The sequence below is a fragment of the Apium graveolens genome, unplaced genomic scaffold, assembly GCF_009905375.1.
Source record: "Apium graveolens cultivar Ventura unplaced genomic scaffold, ASM990537v1 ctg4982, whole genome shotgun sequence".
NCBI lineage: Eukaryota > Viridiplantae > Streptophyta > Magnoliopsida > Apiales > Apiaceae > Apium > Apium graveolens.
In genome coordinates, this window is record NW_027418772.1 from 25052 (window position 1) to 48832 (window position 23781).

Consider the following 23781-nt stretch of genomic DNA (forward strand, 5'->3'; position numbering starts at 1 on the left):
TCAAGGGGTTCACGAGCAGTACACATGGATAATGGGAGCTTCACCTACAAAAAGAATAAAGTGAGCGGTACATGGACTCAAGTATCTATAAATAATTATATATATTACCACTATGGAAGTTGAATCCATTCTTCTTCCTCTCGCATATAGCTAGTATTTTCATCGTCCAGTTCATCAACATTCGGGAACACGGGCAACTGCAGCTCATTCTCAAGTTCTATTTCTACAGAGCCTTCATTTTCATCATCACAGTGGTCATAAAAGTTCTTTTCCGGGACTTTCAACACCACAGACCAAAATTTTTCAAGAGTATCATCAATGTAGCAAACTTGATTAACATGTTTCCCTAGAACAAAAGGATCATTTGAAAATCCTAATTTATTTAAATTAACCAATGTATATCCCAACTCATCAACCTTAACCCCTTTGTTCATATCTACCCAATTGCAACGAAATATAGGGACTCTAAAATTATTATAGTCTAGCTCCCATATACTTGTTATAACTCCATAATAGGTATGTGAAGTATGTTCAACAGATTTAAATTTTTCGGAAAGCATTAATGTATCTGCAACAACACAAACACCACTACACTGTACTTGTCTATTATTATCACGCTCCTTGGTGCTATAAATAACCCCGCTGATTTTATAACCACTAAACGTAGGAACATTCTTGTTAGGCCCTTCTGCCATCCACCTTATATCATCACCTATGCTATTATGGTCATGGAGCAATTCCGTCTCAATCTGTACAATAAAAAAAAAATTAAACAATTTTTTTAGGTCTGTGTTTTTATTTTTTATTGGATGTCTTCGACTTCTTATATTACTTGTCTGTATTGTTTTTAATCAGGACTACGTAACAAGGTAATAAACACATAAATAAAACTTACCTTTTTCCTGAACCATTCGGGGAATTGTTCATTCTGCTTGGTTTTTAGCCACACCTCGTCATTTTCATGCTGCTGGTATCTTAGCATTAAAGATGCCATATGTTCACTACAAGTAAAATCAATTGCTTCAATATATTTACCGAATTACAGATAATGAGAAAATAACAAAATGCACACACACACACACATATGTTAGTAACTTACTCAAAATATTGCCTCATGTGATTGCTATTTTGCAGAACACATAAGTGTGCTAGATGCAATTCCTCTTTGCTTGGCTTGATCATTGTCGCACCAGATAAAGGTTTGCTTATTGCATTTTGCTCATGCCTATCATTTTTTGGCAAACCTATGGTAGCTTCTTCAAAATTGACCAAACGTTCAACGGCCTCTTCGGCAACATATGCCTCGGCAATACAACCTTCGGGATGAGCAGCATTTCGAACATATACTTTAAACACCTTCATATATCTCTCAAAAGGATACATCCAACGTAGAAAGATTGGCCCGCAAAGCTTAACCTCTCTCACAAGATGAATTGAGAGATGGATCATGACATCGAAGAACGAAGGGGGAAAGTGTTTTTCCAGCTGGCATAATGTTTCCACCAACTGAGATTGCATATTTTCCAATTTATCTACATCGATGACTTTGCTGCAAATTGCCTTGAAGAAAAGGCAAAACCTTATTATTGTGCACCTGACTTTTTTGTGCAGTACCGACCGAATCGCAATTGGAAGCAAATGATGCAATATTGTGTGGCAATCATGAGATTTCATTCCAACAAGCCGAAGTTTTTCCATATTTACAAGATTCTTGATATTTGAACAAAATCCATCCGGTAACTTCATTTGAAGAAATGATGAGCAAACTACCTTCTTTTCAGCATTTGATAAGTTCCATGCAGCCAAAGGTACCTTCTCTTTCTTTCCGGGAGTTTTTGGCCTTAGCTCCATTCTTATTCCCATTTCTGCCATATCGAGACGGACTGACTCCCTATCTTTTGTCTTTCCGGGAATATTTAGCAAAGTTCCAAGTAAAGCCTCACATATATTTTTCTCGATGTGCATCACATCGAGAACATGCCTAACTGGCAAAAATTTCCAATACTCAAGTTGAAAGAAGATAGATAACTTCTTCCAAACTGGTCTAGCATCACCTTTCTTCCGTTTATGTTGGCGTTGTGTCTTACCAAAGACATGGTCCCTTAGATGTTGTACTCTTTCAAAAACCTGCTCACCAGTTAATGGAATAGGACCAGCACCTGTCTCAACGCTATTATCAAAAGCTGCCTTTTGCTTTCTATACGGATGATGACGAGGCAACCACCTCCTATGCCTCATAACTACCGTCTTCCGATAGTGAACCAGCCTAGTAGCCTCTGTTTTATCAACACAAACAATACAAGCATTATATCCTTTAACTACATGTCCCGACAAGTTCCCCAAGGCCGGATAGTCACTTATTGTCCATAATAATATGCCCCTAAGTACGAAAGACTCTTGTCTATATGCGTCGTACACTTGTTTCCCGCGCCACAACTCCTGCAGAACTTCAATAAGTGGTTGAAGGAACACATCTATATCATTTCCAGGCTCGGTCGGTCCTGATATTAACAAGCAAAGCATAATGTACCTTCTTTTCATACAGAGCCAAGGTGGAAGGTTGTAAACCGATAGCAAAACTGGCCAACTTGAGTGATCAGTACGGTTTCCACGAAAAGGATTGAAACCGTCGGCGGATAAAGCTAACCGGAGGTTTCTACTATCTCAAACTCTCTTGTTCTTCTATCAGCTCTTAACTTGGGAAGCTGGTTTATTTATTTCTTAGTTGCTATCTTAATTAAACTGTCGTGCAAAGTTTGTTTGGATCGTGTTGACGTGGTCTAAAGAACTAGAAAGGGCATTGCTGAATAAACGTTAGTCTTTGAGATGATGTAGGACTTCAGTTGTTTAGTTGCTATTTTATAGGACATTTACTTGCATTGTTTTAGTTTAAGTATTGTAGTTCATTATCAAATAAAAAAAGCTGTTCAACGCTATCTTTGTTCAACGCTATCTTTATCAAAATACACATACAGACACTTAAGTTGCATATCTTTGTGCCAATATCCTATAATGAAAACCTCCTTACTAGTTACTAGCTTATCATGTATATTTTTCTAGGCATTTAATACAAACAACCAAAAAACCCTCCTATATATTTTCTAATTATCTTATAAATAAACCCTCTCTGCTCTTATTGTATATAGTTATTATATTGTTAATTATTTTTATGTAGGAGAATGGTTTCTTGGTTTTGGTTTTGTTGGTAATTTATGTTCCTAGGTATGGAATGATGTATAAGCTAAAACTCTTTTATAGAATTTTTTCGGTAGGTAACTGTAAAAATCTAACTCAAAATATAAGGTTTAGCTTGTTCTTTCAAGCTTGATAGGAGAATTCCCTTTTTAATATTGAGAGTAGGATACTAACAGTATTAAGGTATCTGGTATTTACTTGGAGAAAGCTTCTGAGCAGTTTAAAATGTTTTGTAATCATATACAAGTGTTGGAGTACCAAATCAATATTGCTAATTTGAAAGTCCAGGCTGGAAGATTAATTTGTATGTGTTTTCTTTTCAGCACATCAAGCTCCCTGTGTTCTGGATGCCAGAATTTCATGGGAAAAGGTTTAAATAATGGACCCCAGAATTTTGTTCCAGGAAATTGTGCGAAGCGGTTGATCCAGTATCACCAGTTGCATCTTAATGCTAATGTAAAACTTCAAGTTTTTTTGAGTTGGTCTTCATCAGCATAGGGCACATTTACTCATTGTATTTATGATTTTATTTATTACAGGCTAGCATAGAGTCCCAGAGGGAACTTGTTTCACATTTTTTTGCACCCAGTGCCATGAGGAGATGGTGCTTCTCACAATGCAAGAATCGCCCTCAACAGGCTGCTCCTTTTGCTCAGGTTGGTGCTATTAAATTTTACCTGTATATTGATTAAAGCAAAAATGATAAAAGAAATTAAGAATTGTTATACATAATATTCGAAGTTGACTGGACAACATTTTAGATTATTTGATAAATTTTGGTGCAAGTATATTTTGCAATATTCTTCTTGTGTGACTAGTTCATCTTAAAAAGGCACTCTCTGGCATATATATTTATTGACTAGTTATTCTTAAAAAAGCCTCTGGAAAATCAATATTGTTAATTAATATTTTATCATGATTGTTGGAAGTGGAGTTCAAATATTTAAAATCCTGACCTCTTAAAATAGCTGGAATACGGCATGTAACCAGTCTCACTACAGTTCAAACCACGCGATTCTGGGTTGTTTATGTCTTGTGTCTTAAAACATTGTTTTTACTTCATTAACAGTGGGCGTGGCAGTGTCAACTGTAAGCAGAAGCCAGGTTGGGGTTACGGTATGTCATCTTATTTATTTCTCTGCTGATCTTTTGTCTTTTGTCCTGTGTTTCGAATTTCTATAATCCAAAAATATTCTAAAGATATGGCCAACATCAATCAATTATTAAAATATATTTGAATTAAACAATGTATCATAATTCTAACAAGTGTGTTTTATGGATGTTGGTTTGTAGGAAAGGGAACCCATCATCATGAGAGCAGCACCTTCACGTGGCAAGATTAAAATTTTGTTAAATCATAATTATCCGTACAATCTCTGACTACTTTGTGCAACCAAATGTTCTTTTCTGTAATTTTTGGTTTCACCCAGGAGTACAAAGCTCTATTCTTTCATGCTAACTAAAGTCTATCACAGGTGTCATGTATTTAAATACAGGAAGAGTTGATGACATCCATTTGCATGTATAGAAGAATTTCACACCAAACACTTTATCTGCTGTCAAATTTTCAGGTTAGCAGAAGAAGCTTAAAATTTTCAAAGCGCCTTGAACGTGCCCTTGATGTAGGGTTTACAAGAAGATAGGTGCGATGTATGGAGGTATTATGATTTTAGGGATAATTAAGTTTTCACAAGAATTCTATTCTTTTTGCAGCTTATTTAACAAACATATTTCTTTTGTACAAATAGTCTTTATATTTGTTTTCTGAAAACCCTCAATTATTTATCTGATCAAATCTCCGCTCTTTATCTGAATTTATAAATGCATCAAATGAACAGACTGTAAAACTTGTGATGCTTTGAAGTACTATGTTCAGTTTACTCTTAAATATATAATCTATTCTAGTTTGTTTGCAACACTTCACTTTTGAAATCATATTAATTTTTCTGTAGCACTTTGCATTAAAAAAGTTTTATAAGTTATAACGTATGTGTTTATAACATGAGGGGTACCTAATTGTTATTATGGTATTATCAAATAAATACAAAAACTATCTCCGTCGGCTAAAGATGAAATTAATAACAACCGGCAAGGTCTTCTTAGTATGCTAAAATTGTTGCAAACATGTTGATGGTGAATTGGAGTAATGTATTTACATAATTGTTAATCCTTGTTATCTTTCTCCATTGTATAGATGTCAGAAGCGGTCAACTTAAGGTGGGACTTATTCATCACAATTATGCAGCAGGGATGAATTCAAGAAGTAAGTTTAATTTATTATTTATTTTTCTTTGTCTTTTGTTACCTTGCTTTTGAGCTTTCTTCTTCAGGTTTTGTTTTAAGCCTTCAAATTCTATTTATAATGAAAAACTGGACATATTTATAACAGAACCAAACTAATTCCTTAATATGATTCAGTAGCTAGACGATAATTGTTGCAAGTCCGTTGTTCTATATTTGTTTCTATTGAGTATTGACATAGTTGACTGGGATACACATGTATGGATCTATATAGATGGACTATTCCTTAGAGGTTTATTAGTCAAGGTTTTAATAATATTCAAAATAATCAAGGCAGGTTGTTTATCATAGCCATTCCTTAGGAATTAGTATATTATATTAAGTGAAGAAACTAAGCATTCATCTACGAAGGTCTGTCCTGCTTGCAAATTTTTTCTGAAGCTATTTGTGTAAGACACACACATGGTCACATGATCACAACCAACATTTACCATAATGTGTAACTATTTGAAACAAATGATGTATGAATAATATTTTAATCAGTGATATGTATATGAAAGATGTGTCAAGTTTTCACAAATAGAGCTAAAATTGTTGATTTAATTTTTTTAATTAAAATGATATAGGACAACTCTAGTTATGATGGATATATAAACTAAAAATGATAACGATGATAGAATTTAGGTGGATGAACAGCTAGCATAACAGCCGTTATCCCAAGGGTTTCCCAACAACAAAATGCACAAGAGACGCAATTTAGGATTCAAAGATATTCGAGTAAGTTTGGAAAAAGATTTCTAAAGTATTTTGGAGTTCTAGCTTGAATTCTCTATACTTGAGGCATGTTGGTTTGTTGTGTACTTCCTAGCAACCCTAATGATTTTTGTATTAATTTCAATAGGTGCTCTGAACTTGCATTTGAATCATAATAATAAGAATAATATATTACTTAAGTAATGAATAGGAAAATAAATAATAATCAGATTATCAGAGGGTTATTTCAAATAAAAATTTATAAATATTTTGGAAATGTTATGATCGGTAGCTATACTCGTAGGCGCAAAAGAAAAGAGAAGTAAAAAGGAGAAGCATCTCGTTACTTCACCCTCTTTTTGGTCAATGACTTTTACATCTGTTCCTGTGTTTCAACTAGTCGGGCCATACTTGGTAGTTCGAGCAGTGAAGATGGGGAGGCCTAATATGCACACATAGTGAAGTAGCCCACTGGTGCAATATGGAAGATAACCGTAAATTGGGGACATAACTTGTACATGTTCTTCATCTCGGACATCATACATCAGCAATTTGACTTGGTGTTTATGTTGAAGAACATCAAAGTATTTTTTCAATAGTTTTTCCCCTGTTCCCCTATTTCTACGTGAAAGCATCTTACGTTCAGCTGGAGGTTCAATATTAAGACGATATATGTTTTTTGTGGTTACAGTGTGGTTTGTATTTTTGCATCAAATAGCTTGCCTGTTGTTATTTATTTTTTTTTGTTTTTTTACATCATGCTGCTACTAATCATGACCTGGCTAAGCATAATATTTCAAAATACTACTAGCACCAAAAGTGATATAAATGAAGCCGAAGGTTCTGAGTTCACTTATAATATGTTCTGTGGCTGTGTTCTGCTGTGCTGCACATTTTGGTATGCATATTGAAGCCTGTTCTTTGCTTACATTTTGGTATGCATATTGAAGCCTGTTCTTTGCTTATATGCATTTTGACGCTTGTTCTTTGGTTTGTAGTTTACTATGAATATCTTTCATTCTTTAGAGGATCGGAATCTAGTGCAGTTGAGTCCAGGTGGTGGTTGTGGTGATTTTCTAATTCTAGTTCAGTGTGTAATATTACAGTGTAGTTTATTTGATATCAATCTGGAACCTACCATAGAAGTTAAAGAGAGATTAGTAGATATGTTGAAGTTTTAGTGGTTAAAATATCTCTGAACCGACACATCATTTCTTTGGAAGCAGGACAACTTAGAAGAAGGGTTGATTTTCATTTGATTATGTGTACTTGGAACGTTTATAATCAATATAATATGTATCATCTGCAGGTGCAAGAGAGAGCATTAGGTGTGATTATTCATTCTGAACAATGTAATCAAGTTATTGCTGGGATTAAGCTGTAGCTCGACGAAGTCCAAGGCAGTAGGTAGACAGCAAATATGGATTCATAACTCTTCCTTATAGTGGCTAACTCTCCCCTTTTTAGGTCCTGGATCGCCCTCTCCAATTAGATTTTCTAATCCCAATGATCTCGAGATGAGGTGGCCGAGTCCGGTTTACCAAGTCTGCATTGACATTATATAACAATGTATGTGGAAGATAAAATAAAAAATATTAATTTTTGTCATACTATATATTTTATTAATGATTGAAGATGTTTTCATTAAGTCACTACATAGGCTTTTATTTGTGGAATGAGATTGCTAGTTTACAAACAACCATTTAACTCTATTAGAAGGATGCCTTTTTAGATGATGGGCTCAAAAAAAAATTCATGCAGGCTGGGCCCTAAAAATAAATAATATCATACTTATGTGGATTTAAAGTTTGTTTAACAAACCCACCAAGTGGTATCAAATATTTAGTTCAACACTTCATAATAATCTCTCATATGGCTCCAGTACCGGTCTGGGATAGGCAAGTGGGCTACCCCTGATGGGCTAAAGGCGAGGCATGTGGGGCTTGGAGTATGAGAGTGGGGATTAAGCAGATTGTTGGGAGTTGCCTCAGTTGTCATACTAATTTTCATATTGATATATGATATTTTCATTAGTATCAATTTGTATGATAAACTCCAACTATTTCCACTAGTAATGTCTAGTAAATATATAAATAAGTTGTATATTACAAATATGATTCTACCATAAGTATAATTGACAGAGATACCAATATACAATATATGGTATACATTATCCCTTTTACACAGGGTTTTATCTCATATAACTTCTCTCATCTAACTCTTCATTATTAGTAATGTGCAAATTAATTTTTTTATTTTCAAATTTTTATTTTTTGTATGAGTATACTTTTTAAATTTGTATTATGAGTTATAAAAATCTTTTATGATTTATCACTTTAAAAAATATCTAATAAAATAAATATTAACCAATTATATATTCTTTTTTAATTATATAACCGATATCTAATATATATAATTTATTTTATAAACCTATAGTCTAAACTATGTTGACGCGTAATTTGGATATTTATTTTTCAATCACATTATTAAACTAATCAAAACTAAAATTTGATATGTCATATTTATTATTTTTTTACATTTTATTTAGGATGTTTATTGTTAATTAGTTTATAATAAAAATAACAACGGTGCACTTATAATATGTTCGAAAGTTTAAAAAGTGGAACCAAACAGTAACTTTCAAAATAATTGTGAAATTTTCACTATGAAATAAAAAATAAATAAAGATATACAACATTAAGAATTTGAAAAAAATCTTAATAAAATTAGTAATTATATAGGAAATTTCCCTATAAAAAGAGTGTTATCTTTTCACAAACCCTAACACTTGACCGACTGTCAGCCGCCCCCATCTATTTCATAGAGACTCAAATTTATAATAAACACTGATGAACATATTCGAAGATGAAGAAGACAATAAAGAAAACCACCCTCCACTCCCTATACAGAATGTAAATCAAGATTGGCACGGTATATTTCTTTACTCCTCTTGAAAAAATAAATAATCATAGTTAATTTTTTTCTAATTAATTGTTTTCTACAGGTATTTCAAGGGGATTGGTTATGATACATCAGTACATGATAAAAATTAGAGTGAGAGAGGATGGGTGTAAATGATTCTACCATTACATGCCTTCTCTAAACGCTGTGTGTGGTTATAATTCATTTTCTTATTATTCTATTATATTGATGACATGATTAATAGACAATACTAATTTACATTTTTTAGTAATATTGAATGACAAATAGTTTCAATAAGGACATCTAACTTTCATGATGCATATGCCATTAATTATACTTAAAAATAATTAAATGATATAGTTTATGTGTTTAGAAACTTGAGATTTTGTGCAGGAGGATGTAGGTCAATTATGTGTGGTGCGTGGATTATATTAGATTGACTTAGTGGTTTATATTAGTTTATAGCTTTAATTTTAAAAGTTGTTTGTATTTCGATCATCTCCCTAGCTATATATATATATATATATATATATATATATATATATATCATGTTATAAATGATGTAAAACTTAATGCTAAAGTAAAATTTCTAATTTTTTTAGTTGGTTTTCGAACAACATATTGCATATTTCTTGTTTATACTCAATGCCAGGATGTATACAAATATATATATAAGCTGTGTATTGTAAAACTGAGAAAAACAAAGACTTGCGTGTAAGTTGTTTTTATTGATTTGAAGCGTACAATATAAATAGATAGCTGATAGAATATGCAGCTAAAAACAAGGACCATTAAACAACTAACTCTTCTAATGCAGTTCTACTTCTACGTGTCTACATATGCCATTTCTAAAACTTCTCCACGACTATGCATACTAATTCAACATGCACATACTTTAATTATTTTAAAACGAGCTATAAGTTTCAAAATAATTCCAACAATCATCCCCTTAGTTTTGAAACTTATTTAGGCAACTCCATTACTCCCAGTAATCTGCGCATTCTTTCAAATTTGATAGTAGTGAGAGCTTTGGTCAGGAAATCTGCTCGTTGCATATCACTACTCACATGCTTGACAATGATCTCCTTTCTCTCAACACATTCTCGAATATAATGGTAGCGTTTGTCTATATGTTTACTACGCCCATGAAAAACTAGGTTCCTTGCAAGATCGATGGCCGATTTATCATCAATGTACAAGATTACTGGACCCATATCTTCACCTGTTAGCTTGCTCAGCAGATTCCTCAGCCAAACAGCTTGACAAGCTGATGTCGTCCCTCCCATAAACTCTGCCTCGCACGAAGACAAGGCCACACACCTTTGTTTCTGTGAGACCCATGTGATTGTTGAACAAGTAAACTAACTCCTGGAATTCAGGAATATTCATGCATATTGTTGGTTCAGAGAATGTAGAAGAATATAAGAGGTTGCATTAAGTATGGTTCAAAGAACTCAGTAGATGTATCTATTTTAATTCATGTATGATGTTTTATATTCTCCTATTATATAAAGGAGAAGATTATATTGTTTTTAATAAGATTGAAAAGATTGAAATATACAGAATATATTAGAAGCCCAGAATACATAGTTCTTCTCTTGTTTCTATATTCCATTCTGCACCTTATACACAGAAATATACCTAAACCCTAGACACATACACAACAGATTGGTATCAGAGCATCTTTTCACTAATTTAAAGGAGGTAGATTTTGGACATGTATCTTTTGGAGATGCATCAAAAATTGAAGTTAAAGGAAAGGGTGATGTGTGTTTCCCTGGAAAGGATGGCAGGAGAGGAAAAATAGAAGATGTTTTTTATGTTCCAAACATGAAAAACAATATTCTTAGCCTTGGACAATTGGTTGAAAAAGGATATTCTATTTTCATGGGAGAAAAAGCAATGATCAAAGAACGACAAAGTTGGACGACAAGAGCAAGAAGTATATATTCATCGGGTATGATGAAAAAACAAAAGCTTACAGGTTTTTTGACCCAATCACAATGAAGGTGGATGTAAGTCGTGATGCATATATACAAGAAGATGATGCATGGAACTGGAGTAAAGCACCAGAAAAAGAATCACATGAAGATATTCCAATTTCAAAAATCTCACCAACAAATATTGATGCACCAGAAGAATATGAAGTGAATGATGATGAGCCCCGGAATCCTAGAATCAAAAGTTTGCAAGATTTATATCAAACAACAAGTGAGGTGCACCTGGTGTGTTTGGTGGCGGATGCAGAGAATGTGAGCTTTGAAGAAGCTGTGCAAGACAAGAAGTGGAAGGCTGCTATGGATGAAGAGATCAAAGCAATTGAGAAGAACAAAACTTGGGAACTTGTGGAACCTCCAGAAGATTGTAAACCTATCGATGTTAAATGGGTTTATAAGAAGAAGGTGAATGCTCAAGGAGAAGTAGAAAGATACAAAGCGCGGTTAGTTGCAAAGGGCTACCGGCAAAAGGCTGGAATAGACTATGATGAAGTCTTCGCACCCGTGGCCAGAATGGAGACAATAAGGCTTCTAATTTCTCAAGCAGCTCAATATGGGTGGTCTATATACCAGATGGACGTAAAATCAGCTTTTTTAAATGGCAAGCTAGAAGAGGAGGTGTATGTGAACCAACCTCCTGGATATGCATAAGAAGGAAAGGAGAGCATGGTGTTAAAATTGTATAAGGCGTTATACGGCCTAAAACAGGCACCTCGTGCATGGAACAAACGTATTGACAACTATTTCAAGAAGAATGGATTTGTGCAATGTCCTTATGAAGCTGCTGTTTATGTCAAAGAAAGGCAAGGTAATTTATTACTTGTTGCACTTTACGTTGATGATCTTATCTTTATGGGGAACAATGAAGACATGATAAAAGAATTTAAAAAGGAGATGACTCAAGAGTTCGAGATGACTGATTTGGGCTTGATGAGATACTTCCTTGGTATTGAAGTGAAACAAGATAAGTCAGGAATATTTATCTCTCAAGAATCATATGCCGATAGTATTTTAAAGAAATTCAGAATGGAACATAGCAATCCAGTGGCAACACCTATGGAACTTGGCACAAAGCTTTCTAAATTTGAGGGAGGAGCTTCAGTGGAGAAAAATTTATATCAAAGCTTGGTGGGAAGCTTGAGATATCTTACATGCACAAGACCTGACATTGCATATAGTGTTGGGGTAGTAAGCAGATTCATGGAGGATCCAAAACAGGAACACTGGAAGGCAATCAAAAGGATTCTGCGTTATATTCAAGGTACAAAGTCTTTGGGACTATTTTATTCTAGGGCTGCAGATTATAAATTATTGGGATATTCTGATAGTGATTGGTGTGGAGATGTGGATGATCGTAAAAGCACATCTGGTTACTTGTTTTTTATGGGAGATACAGCTTTTACATGGTATTCTAAGAAGCAGCCTATAGTTTCATTATCAACTTGTGAGGCAGAATATGTGGCAGCATCTTATTGTGTCTGTCATGCTATATGGTTGAGAAGGTTGCTCAGTGAATTAAGGTTCTCACAGCAAGGAACAACAGAAATTAGAATCGACAACAAATCTGCGATTGAGCTCGCCAAGAATCCAGTACATCACGAAAGAAGTAAACACATTGATGTTAGATTCCATTTTATTCGAGAGCATGTGAAGGAAAAAGATGTCGAGTTGCGTCATGTAGTAAGTCATGATCAGATAGCAGATGTACTTACCAAACCGCTGTCCAAACCTCTATTTGATACATACAAAAGGCTGATGGGAATGAAGGATCGAAAGGAGTTACTTTAAGGGAGGAATATGTTGAACAAGTAAACTAACTCCTGGAATTCAGGAATATTCATGCATATTGTTGGTTCAGAGAATGTAGAAGAATATAAGAGGTTGCATTAAGTATGGTTCAAAGAACTCAGTAGATGTATCTATTTTAATTCATGTATGATGTTTTATATTCTCCTATTATATAAAGGAGAAGATTATATTGTTTTTAATAAGATTGAAAAGATTGAAATATACAGAATATATTAGAAGCCCAGAATACATAGTTCTTCTCTTGTTTCTATATTCCATTCTGCACCTTATACACAGAAATATACCTAAACCCTAGACACATACACAACAGTGATGAGGTTATCATTTAAGTAAAATACCATTCCTCTTGTACTCTTCCTGTCATCTGTTTGTCCTCCAAAATCGCTATTCGAGTATCCTGTAAGCATATTGTTTCTAATATCCCTCGAATAAACCAGGCCGTAGTTAATTGTACCCTTAACGTACCTGAGTATACGCTTTACAGCATTCATATGAAGAACTGTGGGCTTTTCCATGAAACGGCTGACTATCCCCACATCATAAGCCATGTCGGGACATGTATGCACAAGGTAGCGAAGTCCTCCAACCAAGCTTTTGTATTCTGTTGGATCCACCAGTTTCCCGCCTTCGTCGTTAGTCAAATGCTCCTTCGGATCCATAGGATATTTAGTGGGGTTAAAAGCTTGCATTCCAGCCTTCTCCAATATTTTCTTTGTGTAAGCTGACTGTTTTAGCTCTATACAGTCCTTCATTTGTTGAACCAGGTAATACACAAAATGCGCTACTCTTCTATCTTCCATGTCTGCTCAACCCATGATCGTGAACCTGTATATATATAATGTTTTATCAGGGTGACAGGGCCTAAAGGTTTTGAAGAGATGGATGACAACAATGAGGAAATCATTGGAGGAGGCTTATCACTTGTGGCACCCAACAATATTTCCAAAAAACAATCTCACACAACTCAAATAATATAACTTTAGTATAAATAGACAATAATAACTTGTTGACTCCATTACATAATATAATTAAACAAAACATGAAGAAGATTATATAATTATGTGTTATTCTAATAAAGTAAATAATATAAATGTTGGGTTTTCAGAACCTTTTATATTGCTTCCAAATAGGTTCCTAGGCCTTCTAAGTAGATATCTAGCTCTGCTCCATGTATTCACCAAAAAATCTATCTATGGTTGGTTATTTGGTACAGTTATTTGGTTCCCAAAATAAGAACCGTCAGATTTAAAGACATATAGATGGAACCGTTGGATATAATAATAATAAAATATTATATTAATATTTAAACTGCTCTCATAGGTTGAGGGTTCGAATTTCGTCAACAACGTATTAAATTTAAACTTTATATCTTTATTTTTAATAGTTTCTAGAGGTTCAAGGTTCGAGTCTTGTAAATAACATATTATATATTATATTATTTATTTTCAGTCAAGTCTCAAATTATCATAAAACATAAATTATTATAATGTATTATGTTCTTTGATTTATTTTTCAACTATTGAAAATTTATATTAATATATCAATAATTTTAAGATAAAACTTATTATTAAAAATTACTCGAGTGTTAAAAGCAATCCGTGTATCGCTCACGTTAGAGACTAGTATATATATATGGGCTACTCTAATGGAAACCAATTTTGGAACAGAAACTAGAAATTAAATAATATTTTATTTTAAATTATTTTGAAAAATATCACATATGATATGCAAATCGATCGTTGAGAGGTGGAGAAAAATACAAAGTCGGATTTTAAAACAAATTACCCTTTGACGTTAAAAAATAAAATAAAAAGCGCAGGAAAAAAGTTGAGATTGTGTGTGGGATGGTATCGATTAGTTCGGTGTGGTGCTTTTAGGGGGCTATTAAGTTAGATTGATCTAATGGCTTAGATTAGTTTTTAGTTTCTATTTTAACTTTAGTTTCTATTTGATCATTTGCCTATTATATATATGTGTGTGCCTACACTTATAAAATAACACTGATTTCGATTGGTAACCCATCAACTCCCTAAAATGATACGACCAAGTTTCTTGGAGTGAATATCACACGTGCGTGTAATAACCTCACACAGAATATATAATGTAATTTCTATATCAATAATTATAATATCTTGGATCCTATATATAATAATATTAGCATGTCCTCATCAAATAAAACAATTTTTTTCTAATATCGTAATTAGCTAATATTCTAATAAAATAGATAATTTGTTTTAGAAACTTCTAAATATTAAGCTTGCAGAGTCTTTTGTTTTGCTTCCAAATCGTCTCAAGAATTTTAGAAATATGTCAAGTACTAGTAGGAGTATATGAGTCTTTTGTTTTGCTTCCAAAAGTTTCTTCGAGACTTTACCCATATGTCTAGTACTAGTACTAGTAGGAGTATATTTATTACATATTTTGACGAATAAATGTGTCTACACTTACAAAATGAGGCGCATCTTGATGGAAAAGCTAAAGACTCCCGAAAATGATACGACCAAGTTTCATGAGGAGAATATTATATATGACCATGTTAGTAATATTTCGAACTAAAAAATGCAACCAAGGAAAAATTTATCAATAAACCATTTTTTTAGCAATATCATTGACTTTATTAGCATAGGACATATGAAATACTGGTAGCTTAACTTCTTTATTACATAATCCCAAGGCTATGTTGACACTCTAAATTAACTTTTGCTTTTAATTTTTCTTCAATTATCCATGGTAGATATTAGGGTTAAACTGTATACATATTTTCTACCACTATGTGTCTCTTTGAAAGAATATTTTGGTTGAGGAACATGACAATTAAATAATATGTCTAACCATAATATTGTGAGTACTTGATTGTTGGTGTTGAACATGGTACAAAAAACACTTCATTCCTTGAACTGATTACTTTAATATTTATCATCTTCATATCATGCTTAACTATATGTGCAATATGGATAAAATACTTTATAAGAAACATCTTCTTTTATATTTAGTTTTCTTGTGGTCTCGACCACCAATCCTTAACTTTTTATTTGTTGAGGTCTAATTATAGGATTCTTGCTTGCCAAAAATAAATAAATTATAGGATGCCTGATAAGTGCTGGAAAAAGTTGGAATAACTTATTTTCGGCTGACAATAAGGTTTTTGTCAGGTTTGGAAAATATATTTTGTTAAGGTAACAACTTTTTCGAGAGAGGTAATTAAAGGGAAATTAAGGTGAGGTAACTATCAGCGAAGTAATTGATTCATCATTGATTATGTAGCAAAAATAGTGGCTCAGATACCAATTGACGGGGGATGCTGATTTGGAAAAATTAGGATTTAAGATATTAAAACTCTCGCAAGGTTTTTTCCATTTAAATGAATATTTTTTCTTAAAAATAAAATTTTAAAGAATTACAATAATAAAAAGCCCCTAATTTAATTTGAATAAATTAATTTAACTTTTACTTCAAAAGATAATTTTTATATGATTATTGTTAAAATGCAATTAAATGGCTCCAAAAGTTTAACTGTCATGTAAATATATAATATTACAAAAATATAGTAAAAATAATTTTAACCTTGTGATTTGACAGGATTTTGCCCTCTTTGGTATGAAAAACAATGAGATTAAGAAGGTAGTACGTTGAGGGAAATAATTAACGTGCCTCCGTTATTTTTGATGAATAATTACGGATCTTGTTTTTTAAATTTTGTTGCCAAGTTATTTTGTCTTATTGATTATTTTCGTACGAAAATATATAAAGTAAACTCTCTTTATTTTTGTAGTTTTTGCATATATGTGTATTAATTTAATAATAATAGCAATAATAATAATAATAATAATAATTTTAATTTATTTGCATTATTATATTAATATTAATATTTACTGCTATAGGTGTGATGCAAGAATCATTTAGTAGTTGTTAGGGCTAGAATTCAACCTATGTTGGGTCGTTTAATCTAAACTTGGGAAGCTTGTTTATTTATTTCTTAGTTGCTATCTAAATTAAACTGTCATGCAAAGTTTGTTTGGATCGTGTTGACGTGGTCTAAAGAACTGGAAAGTTAGTCTTTGAGATGTTGTAGGACTTCAGTTGTTTAGTTGCTATTTTGTACGACATTTACTTGCATTGTTTTAGTTTAAGTATTGTAGTTCATTATCAAATAAAAAAAGCTGTTCAACGCTATCTTTATCAAAATACACATACAGACACTTAAGTTGCATATCTTTGTGCCAATATCCTATAGTGACAACCTCCTTACTAGTTACTAGTAAGTCTTGTATATTTTTCTAGGCATTTAATACAAACAACCAAAAAACCCTCCTATATATTTGCTAATTATCTTATAAATAAACCCTCTCTCCTCTTATTTTATATAGTTATTATATTGTTAATTATTTTTATGTAGGAGAATGGTTTCTTGGTTTTGGTTTTGTTGGTAATTTATGTTCCTAGGTATGGAATGATGTATAAGCTAAAACTCTTTTATAGAATTTTTTCGGTAGGTAACTGTAAAAATCTAACTCAAAATATAAGGTTTACCTTGTTCTTTCAAGCTTATAGGAGAATTCCCTTTTTAATATTCAGAGTAGGATACTAACATTATTAAGGTATCTGGTATTTACTTGGAGAAAGCTTCTGAGCAGTTTAAAATGTTTTGTAATCATATACAAGTTTTGGAGTACCAAATCAATATTGCTAATTTGAAAGTCCAGGCTGGAAGATTAATTTGTATGTGTTTTCTTTTCAGCACATCAAGCTCCCTGTGTTCTGGATGCCAGAATTTCATGGGAAAAGGTTTAAATAATGGACCCCAGAATTTTGTTCCAGGAAATTGTGCGAAGCTGTTGATCCAGTATCACCAGTTGCATCTTAATGCTAATGTAAAACTTCAAGTTTTTTGAGTTGGTCTTCATCAGCATAGGGCACATTTCCTCATTGTATTCATGATTTTATTTATTACAGGCTAGCATAGAGTCCCAGAGGGAACTTGTTTCAGATTTTTTTGCACCCAGTGCCAAAAGGAGATGGTGCTTCTCACAATGCAAGAATCGCCCTAAACAGGCTGCTCTTTTTGCTCCGGTTGGTGCTATTAAATTTTACCTGTATATTGATTAAAGCAAAAATGATAAAAGAAATTAAGAATTGTTATAGTAAACATATAGACAAACGCTACCATTATATTCGAGAATGTGTTGAGAGAAATTGGTGGAGGCTGTCTATCAAAATTTGTGTGTCGTTCACGATGGTCAGATTTGCGTTGTTAAGGTTAGGCTTACAAATCTGATGGTAATGTAATTTGTGCCAAAATTTTGCTGCAGTCAGGCTAAAACTTTTACAATTTAATGTGTGGGACTTTTGTATTCGCAATATTGAGTAATTTATATCTGGCAATACCTTGCTACCTCAGGTGATACACTGACAGTACTTAATCACATCAAGCCTCAAAGTATATTGTTTTATGAGTGCACTATATATATATAAAATAAAAAAGGAAACTCAATGTTATCCTTTCCAGGTTGACAGGCTTCGGTTTTTGTCCTGCGAATATAAGCATACTGTTGAGAATGATTCATCCTACTTGCAATCTAGTACATCAAAAAGATATTCTGATGCGTAAGTATTCTTCATATTTCCTACAGTATAAATTAGCTCAATCTATTTTATGATGGCCATTGACCCATCTTGGTCTTCTATGTTAGTTATCAATAATTTTTATATATACATATATAATTGGATGTGAATTTAGGTACACAACCCAAATAAAGTAGAAATTTGGTTTGTGCACCGAGCTTTTTAATTGTGTTACAATTGAATTGCTTTCTTTTATCTGTTTGTATAATTTCATGTGAGATAGTGTTACTTTCCAAGTCAACATAATGTATGAATCACTAGTAACATTCACCATCCAAAAACTCCTGATCACTTTTAATATGATCTTCCCAGCTGGTTCATATAAGTTGTGTCTTAACGTTTATGAATCATAGTACAGGGATGGATTATATATGATGTGTCCTAACCTTTATGAACTGCAGTATAGGAATGAATAATTTTTTCTTTACGATCTGAACTTTTTGGAATCTTGTATTTCAATCTCTGTAATTACAGCCAACAGGATTGTGTATATTACTCGGGCTCTTCATTTTACCTTCAAGTACCCGTGTTGGACACTTATTTTACAATAAAAACATGTATATTTTTCAAAATATGTGGAGTCCGATACTTGACACGTATCCATGTCGAACAATTCTTGCTGAGTCCGAGTAAATGCATTGATTCCTGCAGATATTTTTTACAGGAGGGTCCCAAGTTAAATTATAATTGTACATAAGTTTTTCTATTCTTAACTCGTACAATTATCATCTTCAACTGATGTTTGGTATGAAAATGTTAACATTCACTATTAAATTAGTAATAACATAGAGATATGATGTGCCTATTCACCACCTTAACTTTAGTTGAAAACCTGAAGTACTCAACCTAAACAAAGAAACACCTCAAGATATATAAATCGTTTATTTCTGCCGGGCTTGGAAACTCTCCCCAGCTCCCCCCTCCCCTCCCCCCCCCCAAAGGAAAAAAGAAGATCCACCTTTGAGCAAAGAACACAGTATCATTATGTCACCTGAAATAAGATGGATTACATCCTTAGCTCCATTCTAAGGTTGATATGTAGTCAATAAGATCGTGCTATAAATGTTATCTCCAATTTTTTCACAAAGTGGCTGGACTTGCCAATTAGTGTAATAATGTGGCCTTTGTATAAGCGAACAGACATATCTTTTCTCCTAAAAGCCCTACAACTATAATCCAAAAATATTCTAAAGATATGGCCAACATCAATCAATTATTAAAATATATTTGAATTAAATAATGTATCATAATTCTAACAAGTGTGTTTTATGGATGTTGGTTTGTAGGAAAGGGAACCCATCATCATGAGAGCAGCACCTTCACCGTGGCAAGATCAAAATTTTGTTAAATCATAATTATCCGTACAATCTCTGACTACTTTGTGCAACCAAATGTTCTTTTCTGTAATTTTTGGTTTCACCCAGAAGTAGAAAGCTCTATTCTTTCATGCTAACTAAAGTCTATCACAGGTGTCATGTATTTAAATACAGGAAGAGTTGATGACATCCATTTGCATGTATAGAAGAATTTCACACCAAACAGTTTATCTGCTGTCAAATTTTCAGGTTAGCAGAAGAAGCTTACAATTTTCAAAGCGTCTTGAACTTGCCCTTGATGTACGGTTTACAAGAAGATACGTGCCATGTACGGAGGTATTATGATTTTAGGGATAATTAAGTTTTTACAAGAATTCTCTTCTTTTTGCAGCTTATTTAACAAACATATTTCTTTTGTACAAATAGTCTTTATATTTATTTTCTCAAAATCCTCAATTATTTATCTGATCAAATCTCGGCTCTTTATCTGAATTTATAAATGCATCAAATGAACAGACTGCAAAACTTGTGATGCTTTGAAGTACTATGTTCAGTTTACTTTTAAATATATAATCTATTCTAGTTTATTTGCAACACTTCACTTTTGAAATCATATTAATTTTTCTGTAGCACTTTGCATTAAAAAAGTTTTATACGTTATAACTTGTGTGTTTATAACATGAGGGGTACCTAATTGTTATTATGGTATTATCAAATAAATACAAAAACTACCTCCGTCGGCTAAAGATCAAACTAAGAACAACTGGCAAGGTCTTCTTAGTATGTTAAAATTGTTGCAACCATGTTGATGGTGAATTGGAGTAATGTATTTACATAATTGTTAATCCTTGTTATCTTTCTCCATTGTATAGATGTCAGAAGTGGTCAACTTAAGGTGAGACTTGATTCATCACAATTATGCAGCAGGGATGAATTCAAGAAGTAAGTTTAATTTATTATTTATTTTTCTTTGTCTTTTGTTACCTTGCTTTTGAGTTTTCTTCTTCAGGTTTTGTTTTAAGCCTTCAAAAATTTATTTATAATGAAAAACTGGACATATTTATCACAGAACCAAACTAATTCCTTAATCTGATTCAGTAGCTAGACGATAATTGTTGCAAGTCTGTTGTTCTATATTTGTGCCTATTGAGTATTGACATAGTTGACTGGGATACACCTGTGTATGGATCTATATAGATGGACTTATCCTCAGAGGTTTATTAGTTAAGGTTTTAATAATATTCAAAATAATCAAGGCAGGTTGTTTATCATAGCCATTCCTTAGGAATTAGTATATTATATTAAGTGAAGAAACTAAGCATTCATCTACGAAGGTCTGTCCTGCTTGCAAATTTTTTCTGAAGCTATTTGTGTAAGACACACACATGGTGACATGCTCACAACCAACATTTACCATAATGTGTAACTACTTGAAACAAATGACGTATGAATAATATTTTAATCAGTGATATGTATATGAAAGATGTGTCAAGTTTTCACAAATAGAGCTAAAATTGTTGATTTAATTTTTTTAATTAAAATGATGTAGGACAACTCTAGTTATGATGGATATATAAACTAAAAATGATAACGATGATAGAATTTAGGCGGATGAATAGCTAGCATAACAGCCGTTATCTCAAGGGTTTCCCAACAACAAAATGCAGAAGAGACCCAATTTAGGATTCAAAGATATTCGAGTAAGTTTGGAAAAAGATTTCTAATGTATTTTGGAGTTCTAGCTCGAATTCTCTATACTTGAGGCATGTTGGTTTGTTGTGTACTTCCTAGCAACCCTAATGATTTTTGTATTAATTTCAATAGGTGCTCTCAACTTGCATTTGAATCATAATAATAAGAATAATATATTACTTAAGTAATGAATAGGAAAATAAATAATAATCAAATTATCAGAGGGTTATTTCAAATAAAAATTTATAAATATTGGGGAAATGTTATGATCGGTAGCTATACTGGTAGGCCCAAAAGAAAAGAGAAGTAAAAAGGAGAAGGCATCTCGTTACTTCACCCTGTTTGTGGTCAATGACTTTTACATCTGTTCCCGTGTTTGAGCTAGTCCCGCCATACTTGGTAGTTCGAGCAGTGAAGATGGGGAGGCCTAATATGCACACATAGTGAAGTAGCCCACTGGTGCAATATGGAAGATAACCGTAAATTTAGCACCAAATGGGGACATAACTTGTACATGTTCTTCATCTCGGACATCATACATCAGCAATTTGACTTGGTGTTTATGTTGAAGAACATCAAAGTATTTTTTCAATAGTTTTTTCCCCTGTTCCCCTATTTCTATGTGAAAGCATCTTCTGTTCAGCTGGAAGTTCAATATTAAGACGAAATATGTTTTTTGTGGTTACAGTGTGGTTTGTATTTTTGCATCAAATAGCTTGCCTGTTGTTATTTAATTTTTTTGTTTTTTTACATCATGCTGCTACTAATCATGACCTAGCTAAGCATAATATTACAAAATACTACTAGCACCGAAAGTGATATAAATGCTGCCGAAGGTTCTGAGTTCACTTATAATATGTTCTGTGGCTGTGTTCTGTTGTGCTGCACATTTTGGTATGCATATTGAAGCCTGTTCTTTGCTTATATGCATTTTGACGCTTGTTCTTTGGTTTGTGGTTTACTACCAATTTCTTTGGTTGTACTTTTCCACACATATATTCACTAGCTAAGGGGATATTTGTAGGTGGTGCCAATAGAACGATGACATTTTTTTTTGTCCCATCATGGCATTTCTGGCGTGTTTGTTATTCCGAATTGGAACTCAGAAAGTAGCTCAAAAAATAAAGAAGGGGATGTAAACTCTTAATTAAGTCAGCGGAGGGAATATTTCAAAATCATTCATGTTTTCATTATTTAACCTAAATATGTGTTCTCACAATAAATTTGTCCATTTCGAAAGGAAGTGTGGTAATTTATAGAAAAATTTTACCATGCAAAAGCTAAAAAATTGTTGGGCATTCATATTTCATTAGTAGGTGGTGTTTTTTAAATTCTCGGTTTTACTCCTAGATTCAGGAGTTCAGTTCTCTCGTGGCTACGTACGTGTCAAAGAAGGCTAGACAGAGATGTGCTAGAACCCACACGTACTCCATACACTTCCTTGTAAGCATTACCACACATTGTTTACGGAGTGGGATTCTGATGTTTCTCCAGACATGGTACTGAATTCCCAAATCTGAGTAAATCATTTTGGATTTGGTGGCGCCTTTCATTCTTTAGAGGATCGGAATCTAGTGCAGTTGAGTCCAGGTGATGGTTGTGGTGATTTTCTAATTCTAGTTCAGTGTGTAATATTACAGTGTAGTTTATTTGATATCAATCTGAAACCTACCATAGAAGTTAAAGAGAGATTAGTAGATATGTTGAAGTTTTACTGGTTAAAATATCTCTGAGCCGACACATCATTTCTTTGGAAGCAGGACAACTTAGAAGAAGGGTTAATTTTCATTTGATTATGTGTACTTGGAACGTTTATAATCAATATAATATGTATCATCTGCAGGTGCAAGAGAGAGCATTAGGTGTGATTATTCATTCTGAACAATGTAATCAAGTTATTGCTGGGATTAAGCTGTAGCTCGACGAAGTCCAAGGCAGTAGGTAGATAGCAAATATGGGATCATAACTCTTCCTTATAGTGGCTAACTCTCCCCTTTTTAGGTCCTGGATCGCCCTCTCCTGTGAGATTTTCTAATCCCAATGATCTCGAGATGAGGTGGCCGAGTCCGGTTTACCAAGTCTGCATTGACATTGCCTTCTTTCTTGTATCTTGTAGACTGCTCAGCCTAAGGCTAAAATATTAGATGTGCTATAAAAGAAGAAAGTCAATTACCTGGGTGAACCATATGGCCCCCAAAAGAATCGCCGTAATCGCTTCAACCTGGACAGATAAA

At 33.2% G+C, this 23781-nt stretch overlaps 1 protein-coding gene across 1 annotated transcript; it reads right to left on the bottom strand.

Annotated features, from left to right (window-relative positions):
- Positions 1–1095: 1095 nt before the first annotated feature.
- On the bottom strand, positions 1096–2523 carry LOC141702387 (uncharacterized). Its single transcript, XM_074506082.1, has one exon. It carries the CDS (start codon positions 2521–2523, stop codon positions 1096–1098), a length of 1428 nt encoding a protein of 475 aa, XP_074362183.1.
- Positions 2524–23781: the final 21258 nt, after the last annotated feature.

Coding starts and splice junctions, on each gene's coding strand:
- LOC141702387 (XM_074506082.1), bottom strand. CDS start 2,523: ATGCTTTGCTTGTTAATATCAGGACCGACCGAGCCTGGAAATGATATA.